General features: G+C 36.8%; 2 protein-coding genes across 2 annotated transcripts; both read left to right on the forward strand.

The window, feature by feature from the left end:
- The first annotated feature begins 5,290 nt into the window (after window positions 1-5,290).
- Window positions 5,291-7,902, forward strand: LOC125193714 (receptor-like protein EIX2). Its single transcript, XM_048091581.1, has 2 exons — window positions 5,291-7,555; window positions 7,705-7,902. The coding sequence occupies exon 1, from the start codon at window positions 5,386-5,388 to the stop codon at window positions 6,784-6,786; it is 1,401 nt and encodes a 466-aa protein (XP_047947538.1). The 5' UTR covers window positions 5,291-5,385; the 3' UTR covers window positions 6,787-7,555; window positions 7,705-7,902.
- On the forward strand, window positions 7,085-7,549 carry LOC125195553 (receptor-like protein EIX2). Its single transcript, XM_048093691.1, has one exon. It carries the CDS (start codon window positions 7,085-7,087, stop codon window positions 7,547-7,549), a length of 465 nt encoding a protein of 154 aa, XP_047949648.1.
- Window positions 7,903-10,900: the final 2,998 nt, after the last annotated feature.

Below are 10,900 nucleotides of genomic sequence, written 5' to 3' on the forward strand. Positions count from 1 at the left end.
AAGAGAAATCTCGGGTTTCTAAAACTCATGGACTTTTCAAGCAATAGATTGATTGGCAATATTCCAAAATCATTTGCCCATATGAGGGGATTAAAATCCTTGAATCTATCAAGAAATAGTTTGACATGACATATAATTCCTGATATTGGCAAAATGGAGATGCTAGATTATCTTGATCTATCATACAACCAATTCTCTGGCAAGATACCTACAAGTTTGGTAGAAATATACTCTCTTGGTTTTCTTGATTTGTCGAATAACAATTTGTCCGGAAAAATACCAACAAGTACTCAACTTCAAAGCTTCAATTCTTCTTCTTATGCCAGGAATGATGGACTTTGTGGCGACCCTCTGCCAAAGTGCCCCGAAGATATCTTGAAGCCATCTTCCTCTAATCCGGTGGAAAACATGAATGAGAAAGACGGAAACAACTTCTCATTTATGGAAGAAGTTGGTATATCAAGGGCTTTGGTTTTATCTTTGGATTTTGGGGAGTTGTTTGTAAACAATATGTTGTATGCATTTGTTATTTTTAGAAATTGATGTTTTGTGTGTCAGTTTATATGTAGTACTAACAAAAAACAAACTCGATCTTTATAGTATTGGTGGAATTGAAACTTAATCTTAACTTGAACTTCACGAACTAGGCCAGTGCCAAGAGATGAGAAATTCCTTTGTTAACCATACAAAATAGTTAATCAAAATCTAACGATGAGTTCCTAAAACACATTTTTCTCTATCTCTCATACCATATTAATTTTGCATTAAAATTGAATTCCTATTTTTAGAGAATGGAGAAACAGTATTATTTAAAAGCATAAACTACAAGTGAATTGCGCTTGCAGAGTGAGGTTTACATAAATGCTAATTTGGGCTTCTCAAGTGACTATGTGTTAAGGACCTTCTCCTTAATTGCGATCGGCTGCGTGTTTGCGGCGATCGAAAAGTGTTCCGGCCCCCTTCGTCGGGTCGGCGGAAATAATAGTTTCGAGTTGTGCGCGGGTTCTTCCTGTCGGGCAACGCGATAACTAGGCGGCTGATAGAATACTCCGGCGTCCAATTAGGATCGGCGGAGGGAATCCAAATTAGGATTGGAAAACACACGTTATCTTTGGGAGAAATAATAATTCATTAATTGGTTGAATGAATGAATACAAGATCTCCTATTTATAATACTAGAATACTACTACTCTAACTTATTGAGCAAGAAACAAATATTTAAACAAATATGGAAAAGATATGGTAAATCAAATATAACTAAATAATAAGATATCCTATGATATAGAGGATCGTATCAACTCCCCCACGGTTAAAATCCGCCTTGTCCTCAAGGTGGAAACCATGAATCAACTACAATAGTTGAAAGCAAAAGCTTTGGCGAGGCATCTCCTCCTGGATCAAACACACACCGAGCAGCTGAGCGTTTCACTTCATCATCCCCATTAAATTTTTGAGCATTAGTGAAGACAACATGTTTGGCAAGCACGTGTAGCTCGATGCGAAAGGTTTCTGTGGCGGCAAACAAGCACTTGATAACTCCTTCTAGTGGCAGCTCTTTCTCGCTCTCACGTAAATTCGATTTTTCCATAGAAATCCATATATTCGTTTGCTAAAACTAACACATATACCAGGCTCAAATGCGCGCAAAATGATTATTTTGATCATCCTAAATATATCACTGTCTTCACCATCCGTATCTTTGAAGAAATCCTGCACCAAGAGAAGCTCCTTCTCGTCTGGATGATCTTCCCTCAAAAGTCCCCCTATTAGACATGCCACTTCACCATCTCCAAAAAAAATTCACCAATGCAGGACCAAAGCAATCGTCAAAATTCAGCGCTAAAACGTGAAACTTGTCAACACGTCCACGAATTCCCAAACAGGTAGTGGAATTTCGCGACGGGATCAATCGTGCATCGATGGAAAGCAATGTCGGTTGATGAATCATTCTTGCAACATCACTATCATGCAAATCTCCACTTTCGTCCAAACAATTCTCAATAACATCTTGGGATGTCACTCGAGCAACATCGAGAGATGCGACGACCTTCTTCACTTCCTCAATGGAATTAACCTCCTCTTTGTCATCTAACAATGTTTCGTTCTCTCCCATGATATAGGGGCTGCACGGCGGAGAGATCACGGTGGGTGGGGGTGGTTCATCTAACGATCCACCCTCCTCTCTACCATCGTCGTCGGGGCTGCAAGACAGAGCTGATTGGGGTAGATTCGAAGATAGGACAACAGCTGCAACGGGCGGTGGCGCTACTGAATGGCAGTGGCTCGTCATGCTCGAGCGTTGTAGTGATTGGAGATCCGACCTGTAATTGGTATACTCGATGGTGCGGTGTCGCGGTGGAGTCGACGAGACATTAGGGGGTAAACCCGACGGCACAAAAGAAACCATGGTATTTCTCGATGGAGGATATTCCATCTTCCGAAGCGATGGAGAAATATATGGCCGATCAAGATCGGGTTGCTGCGATGATCGGGATTTGCTCACCCGGCGACCAGCGGCACCGACACAAGTGTCCATCCTGTCCAACGCCTCCAGTAAACGATCTAACTTTGCGTTAATCGAGTCCTTCGTTGTGGTGGCTGGACCAGGCTGAAATTGAGGTTGCCACGAACGATATTGGGCATAGGATTTTCGCGGCTGCGGGTCTGAATCCGGGCCAATATACGGTGGTGGATGGTAGCGATCAATTCGTTGTTCGGGCGGATCCCAACGACTAGGCGGACCCAGTGGTAGTTGATCATAATCCAAATAACCTCGCGATGAACGGCGAGGTGGTGGTTCCCAACAAGAGGGCTGCCGCGACTGTGGTGGGTCGTAGGGCTGGAAACTCGGCAGCGGTCGGTTACCGGGAGGATCCCAACAGGTGCGGCGGCGGTCTGGAGGGTCCCAACAGGTTGTACGTCGTGGCTGGACCGGCTGGTAGGGACGGAACGGCTGCGCTGGCTGAGGGAGGTCGTATTGACGACGACGATAGTTGACGTAGTCGTATGACATGATGGTGGTCTGACTTCGACGTGGCGCGCGAGAATCCTTCCCGTCGGGCGTTGCAGAAGTAGAGTTGTCCGGCGGCTAGAGCTCGGCGGACAGGCGGGACTCGACAACCAAAGCAGTTGCTGTGCGCGGAGTCTTTTCCGTAGGGCAGCAGTGTAGCTTCGGTTCGAGATGGTGGGAGGGTGAGATCACAATGAAAGCACCAGTTGTTAAGGACCTTCTCCTTAACTGCGATCGGCAGTGTGTTTGCGGAGATCGAAAAGTTTTCAGGCGCCCTGGCGTCAGGGTCGGCGGAAATAATAGTTTCGAGTTGTGCGCGGGTTCTTTCCATCGGGCAACGCGATAACTAGGCGGCTGATAGAATACCTCGGCGTCCAATTAGGATCGGCGGAGGGAATCCAAATTAGGATTGGAAAACACACGTTATCTTTGGGAGAAATAATAATTCATTAATTGGTTGAATGAATGAATACAAGATCTCTTATTTATAATACTAGAATACTACTACCCTAACTTTTTGAGCAAGAAACAAATATCTGAACAAATATGGAAAAGATATGGTAAATCAAATATAACTAAATAATAAGATATCCTATGATATAGAGGATCGTATCACTATGGAAAGACCAAATATCTACACGAGTGCGCACGTTCAGACTGGATCCGGTTCAGTTCATTTGATCATTTATATAGTACTCGCTCCGTCCAATAATAGATGTCACACTTTCCTTTATAGTTTGTCCAACAAAAAATGTCATATTTTCTTTTTTGGAAAAAGTTCTCTCTCACATTATTAATATAAATATACTATTTTCTCTCTTCATCTAACATACAAAACAACATCACCTAAAATCACGTGCCATTCTTCAACTATGCCATCTACTATGGGATGGAGGGAGTATATTGTATATTATATGTATGTATACCGCACATTTCAAGTATACTTTAGTAGGTAAGGGAAGCTGCATTTCTACTGTAAATTTCCTGTGTTTGGTGTCTTTTTTGTTTCCCATCCTAATTCATTTATCTACAAATAATTTATTTTCATGATTCTCATAGTTAATTTATTATTAAATGATTGATTTATTTTGTAACTTGCTTGAGTATTTTTTATTTTCTCACATTAGAATTTGTATAATTTTTGCATATTTTTTTATTTGTAAATATTGATATTCTATTATCATAAATTAAAGTGGGAAAAGTAGCAGAAAGAAAGAGAAAATGCGAATATAAGTAAAAAAAGAAAGTTAAAAGGTGAATAATAAATTAGGAAATGTGAATATAAGTAAAAAAAGAAAGTTAAAAGGTGAATAATAAATTAGGAGTGACTATCCATGTTTAGTGTGAGACTAATTTTGGTAGACAGACATAAATAAAAAGATGAGCCTATTTTTTGTGGACCGATGAAGTAGAAATCTGGTCCCCCCAATATTAAAATCCTGCGTCCGCCACTGATTATGTATACACCTATATATGAGGTGTGATCTGTTATTAGCCCAAACTATGATCTGAACCGTTAGAATGGTCAATAGATGACAAAATAACATCAAACATAAAATGTCAACAGTGTCAACGGTTGACACCGTGTTGACATTATGTTGACAACAAAATCTAGAAATTTTATAGTGTATTGATATTGTGTTAAAAAGTTTGGAGTTTGTATGAACAAGAGACTTATTAGGAGAGAGAGATATTATTTTTTAACTATCGAATTTCTTTGAAAGATGACTAAAAAGTCTTATGAACATTAAATTTGAAAACGACCGATGACTAATATGTCGGCCGTCTGGTTAGAAATTCAACATTGACATTTCACCTAATTGGAGACTTGAATTATTAGAATGAGTTTTACTATTAACTGTTAAATGAGGAAATGTGAAACATCGTCCCCATTTTTACGTTATCAGTATTTTTACATTTTTTCGATATGATTTGTCATTATTATATTTCTTGTTTTATCTTTCAAATCATCTAATTAAATCAGCCGACACGAATACAATTCACTTCCACACATGAACATGATTTCTGACAAAAGAATAGCAATCAAATTTCTTCTTGTTCTTCTTTTCTGTTTGTTTGTTTCGGAAGATTCAGAAGTGAGATGCATAGAGAGTGAGAGAGAAGCTCTTCTAAGCTTCAGGAATGGCCTCATCAATGGCTCTTACAATCTCTCGTCGTGGCAAAGCGACGAATGCTGCGAATGGTATGGTGTTGAGTGCAGCAACACCACTGGCCATGTCATCGCCCTCCATCCTACTTTTACGGGTTTGAGAGGTAAGATCGGCACTTCATTGCTTGAGTTGAATCATTTAAATTATCTTGACCTCAGTTGGATAGATTTCGGAGGCATTACAATCCCAAAATTCATTGGTTCCATGAATCAATTACAACACCTGTTGCTTAGTAATTCAAACTTTTCTGGAACTGTTCCTCCTCAGTTAGGCAACCTCACCAACCTACGCTCACTTGATCTCTCATTAAACTCTTTGAGTATTGAGAATCTCGACTGGCTTTCAAGTCTCTCTTCGTTGTCTTCTCTTAATCTGAGTCATATCGACTTAAGTCACACCAACTGGTTACAACACGTCCTAAGTCTCCAGTTCATGCGTGAATTGAACTTGATTTCATGTAAACTCGGTGTTGAAAAGCCTTCTATTGACTCTTCTTCTTCTTCTTCTTCTTCTTCTTCTTCATCTCTTTCTATACTTGGTTCTGTATTGGAATCACTCGAAATACTGAACTTGAATGATAATCAACTCAACGAGCCGATGCCCGACCTGAGAGAATTTTCTTCATTGAGAGAACTACACCTTTGGGGAAATAACATTACAGGCTCCATTCCTGTAAGCATTGGCCAACTCTCCAAGCTTGAAGTTCTATATCTATCTAATAATTCTTTGGAAGGTTTAGTTTCAGAATCCCACTTCATCAAGCTTGCTAAGTTAAAGACATTAGATTTATCCTCCAATTCATTATTGGTGTTGGATGTTGCCCCCGATTGGAGTCCTCCTTTTCAGTTGCAATATATAGATCTAAGCGGGTGTAGTGTGGGCCCATATTTTCCAAAATGGATCCAAACTCAGAGGAATTTGTCACTCCTTGATCTCAGTCGTGCCAATATAATAGATGAAGCCCCGAGTTGGTTGTGGAGTACCTTTTCTTTATTGGGGAACTTATATCTCTCCGGCAATAAAATTAGGGGTACGATCCCGAATCTCTCATCCACCTCCATATTTTACATGGATCTTAGCAACAATCAATTCTCAGGTCCTGTACCATTATTTCCAGCCAATGCTGTCGAGATTCAGTTAAGTGGAAATATGTTATATGGTTCAATTTCATCTATTTGCACAACACTCCATGATATTCTTTGGAGCATTGACCTCTCCAATAATCAGTTGGTAGGAGAGGTTCCAGACTGTTGGGAGAAAATGCCAATGTTTTACTACCTCAATTTGGCCAACAACAATTTTTCGGGTGAAATTCCTAGCTCTTTAGGAAATTCAAAGAACTTGGTTGCTCTACAAATGCGTGGTAATAGTTTATCTGGTGAGTTGCCTTACAATTTGACACTATGCCAAAAATTGATATTCATTGATGTTGAAGGTAACAAGTTATCAGGGAAGATCCCCACTTGGATTGGTCACATGCATGGCATTCAGATTTTGAACCTTCGTGGAAATAAATTGCATGGCAGTGTACCTCCCCAAATATGCAATCTTACTAGTATTCAGGTTCTATTTATCGATAAACAATCTGTCTTCGATAATACCTGATTGCTTCAACAATTTTACTGTCTTGGCTAGTAAGAATGCCGCGTATCTTGATCCATCGCTAATTGATTTTTACTTTGCCTCTAACCGTGGAAATAAGCACTATGGATATTCATCATTTCACTGGAAAGGTCAGGAATCAGAATACAAGAATAATCTCAGACTTCTCAAGCTCATTGATTTTTCTAGTAATAGATTGACCGGGAATATTCCCAAATCATTTTCTGTTATGAGTGGATTAATATCCTTGAATCTATCAAGAAACAATTTGATAGGATATATAATTCCAAATATTGGTAATATGAAGATGCTAGATTCTCTTGATCTATCGCACAACCAACTCTCTGGCAAGATACCGACAAGTTTGGCCGAAATTCACACTCTTAGTGTTCTTGATTTGTCGAACAACAATTTGTCCGGAAAAATTCCAACAAGTACTCAACTCCAAAGCTTTAACGTATCGGCTTATGATGGGAATGCTGGACTCTGTGGCGACCCTCTGCCAAAATGCGCCGAAGATAGCTTAAGGCCATCCACCACTAATCCATTGGAAAACAAGAATGACAAAGAAGGCAACAACTTCTCATTTATGGAAGAAGTTGGCATTTCAATTGGGTTTGGTTTTATCATTGGATTTTGGGGAGTTGTCTGTTCATTCATACTGAAAAAATCATGGAGAATTGCATTTTTCAACTTGGTGGATGCTGCTGGAGATTGGTTTTACATCAGGATTGCTGTGTTTGTATCCAAATGGCGACGAACCTAAATAAAGGTATTATCAAGTATACATTTCATGCTTAAATACCTTTTTAGGTTAATTGTGGCAAATAATAGTTGTAGTACTTGGATTTGTTATATTCACACTACTGTTAAACTGTTGATTTCATTTTTTGGAATATTTATAACATCCCTATTTTGCAGTGCTGAATCAAGGCGAACAAATTAACTCATGGCTGGTGACCTTTCAATGTTATTTAATTTGGATTTGGTTTTTCTTCTCTTTTCTGTGAATTGGGACCATGTACTTTGACTTTGTTTTCTTAGTCTTTTTACGTTCACTGTAAACTTTATCTAGAAGTGTATTTGTTTCTTTCACTAATAGATGTTTCAGTTCTTGTATTTTGAGTAAGATTAACACATTGTATTAGATTAATTTTAAAAAGTGTTGATGGAATTCAAACTCATCAAAATCTAATCAAGAATTCACCGACTCCACGTCATCAACTAAGGAAATACGAGTGCACACTGTCCACTTAAAAACTACTCCCACCGTTCCACACTATTTCCATTTTAGTCCGTCCCATAAGAATATGCACTTTCTAATTTTGAGGAGTCTTTTCACTCTAATGAGGTGAGACCCATTCTCTACTAATAATACTTTATTACTTTTTCTCTCTACCTCTCTCTTACTTTATCAATTTTACATTAAAATCCGTGTCGACCCTAAAGTGCATATTCTTTGGGGATAGAGAGAGTACTACCTATTTTCTAAGAATAGGTAAACACATATTCACAGATAATAGTTAATGCTTGATCAATAACATTCCAAACTCTAATAATTTACTACTTCATCTGTTCCATGTTCCATAGTAGTGGATGTATTTTTTTTCGGCAATGAGATTAAGAAAAATTGTATTAAAAGGAAAAATATAGAGAGATGAAGAGAGAATAAAGTAAGAGAGAGTAAAGTAAGGGAGAAGATATGTGTTGAGTTAAACTAAAAAGAGAAATGATCTCATTATAATGAAATGTACCAAAATGACAAAATGACTCTACTATTATAGAATGGAGGGAGTAAAATTCTAAATTATTATTGTACTAGAATTTTCATTATTGTAGTTATTTTAATGAGGAAAATTCCAACCACGTGGCCGACTTCATATAAAGTGTTATGTGTGATTTCAACTAATCTACTAATATTTTAATTCCGTATTTATGAATTTGTGAATTTGTTTGTTGGGATGCAGTGGGATATCCTACTGACGTGGAAGGAGGTGTTTTTGGAATGTCCTAATACTTGTCTGTGGGGATATCCGTTCTATCGTGGACCCTCTTAGCAAATTAAGGTTTACCAAAATGTTAATTTGGGCTTCTAAAGTGAGTATGGAAGCCTAAATATTCGTACAGTGAAACTGAAAATTAAGAAAATGTTTTTTTGAGTCCCATTCATAATTTAATGTTAGTGTTAATTTATCGTAAATCTACAGAATATTAGTGAATTTTGGTTGTTCCAATAATCTTTATTGTTACTGTAGGAAAGAGGTGTAAAAGAGGTCTTGTACAAGACGCACGGACTGTGTGTTTGGTCCGCAAGCCGCACCGGGACAAAGCTTAGGTGTTCGGACAAGGTGCACGGACAATGCGCTAGGTTCTCAAGTATGACCAAATAGAATGTACATAACCAAATTTAAACTTTAAAATGCGGTTAACTGTTAACTTTTTATGAATCAATTGAATATAGACTAAAAGAAAAAACTAACACGCTTATTAAGTAGTATTATAAATTATTTTAAGTAAATCTAAGAAATCAATTTTAGACTTTAATCTTTTAATAAAAATGCAAACCTTTTAGTTGGGTTACAATAAAATAATTATTTAATGTAAAAACTACAAGTGAATTGGGCTTGCAGATTGAGGTTGGCATAAATGCTAATTTGGGCTTCTCAAATGACTGTGGAAAACCCAATCCGGTTTTAATAATTCTTAGACGGTCTTAGTATGAAGATGACATCACGACTGACGGATCGTGGGAGGAGGGGAGGGGGTGGTCGCCCCCTCCCGGCCGTTCGAAGAGCCTAATCTTTTCCTTAAATTGAGCTGAAGATATCATATCCATTCCCTTCGTGGAGTACAAAAAAGCTATTTGTTTTCAATATGTCTTATAAAATGTAGTTGTCCAATGGTGTAGTTGTTAAGTTTTTAACGTCTAGGGTTCAACCCTCAACAAAATAATATTTTTTTTCCATTTTTTACTTTTTTATTTTATCAATTCATTTTTCTTCTTATTAAAATAATACCTTTAATACTTTATGAGATCTAAACTTTTACTAATTTGCATATATTATATTATTATATTTATTCTTTAGTTAAAATCATTTTTAATTTTGTGTTAATATTTTTTTTTTCCCTATGTACTTATAATTTGTGATCCATGCATCTTAATTATTCTCTATGTAATAAAATAAACTTTTAAATATTTTGAAATCTAAATATTTACTGCTGTACTTATATCACTTTTGTATATAATATTTACGATGATTTTGAATGTATATTTACAATAATCTTATATATTTATATGGAGAGAATAATATATTGCTAAGCTAATGCATATTTATATTTTATTAATAAAGTTAGTGCTATTTAAATATTAATATAATATTATTTATTTTATATAAAAAATAATATTATATTAAATTCACCCCACTATTTTTGGGGTCTAGATCCGCCACCGGTCACGTGGTTGGAATTTCTTCATTTAACATTTGATATTTCTACTAACTAAACTCTCTCTATATATAGACTTGAATTATTAATTAAATGCATTAAATGAGCTGTGACAAAATGGGTTGAAAATTTCAGTCTTCCAATTTTTACTTTATGAATTATCTTCAAATAATTTCTAAATAATTATTGGCATTATACTAGAATTTTTCATTATCAAGGAGAGAATTCCAATCAGGTCGCCGTCTTCTAATTCATCCTAACACTTATAAGTTGATTAAAGTTAAAATTATCATAGTTGACTTTCTATTTACTAGAATAAGAAAATTTCGAAAATTCCAAACACGTAGCCGACATCGTATAAATGTGTAATTTTGACTAATCTACTTTTTTCCTACAATTAATCTCACTTTCTTGAAGTCTTTTATGATGATCATTTTTTCTCTTTCCCTATGTCATCGTTTACGTATGGTTTGTCAAGTCTAACAACAATTATTTTCTTTGTTTTTCAAGTCCAATAGCAAAAATAGAGATGTGCTGGGCTATTTAACCCCACCAACTTGAGATTCTTCAACATCCAACAAATTAATATAGACAAAACATGATTTCTTACAAAAGATTAACCCTTCTTGTTCTTTTTTGTGTGTTTGTTTCGGGAGATGCAGAAGTGAGTTGC

Source organism: Salvia hispanica, chromosome 6, assembly GCF_023119035.1.
Source record: "Salvia hispanica cultivar TCC Black 2014 chromosome 6, UniMelb_Shisp_WGS_1.0, whole genome shotgun sequence".
NCBI classification, from domain to species: domain Eukaryota; kingdom Viridiplantae; phylum Streptophyta; class Magnoliopsida; order Lamiales; family Lamiaceae; genus Salvia; species Salvia hispanica.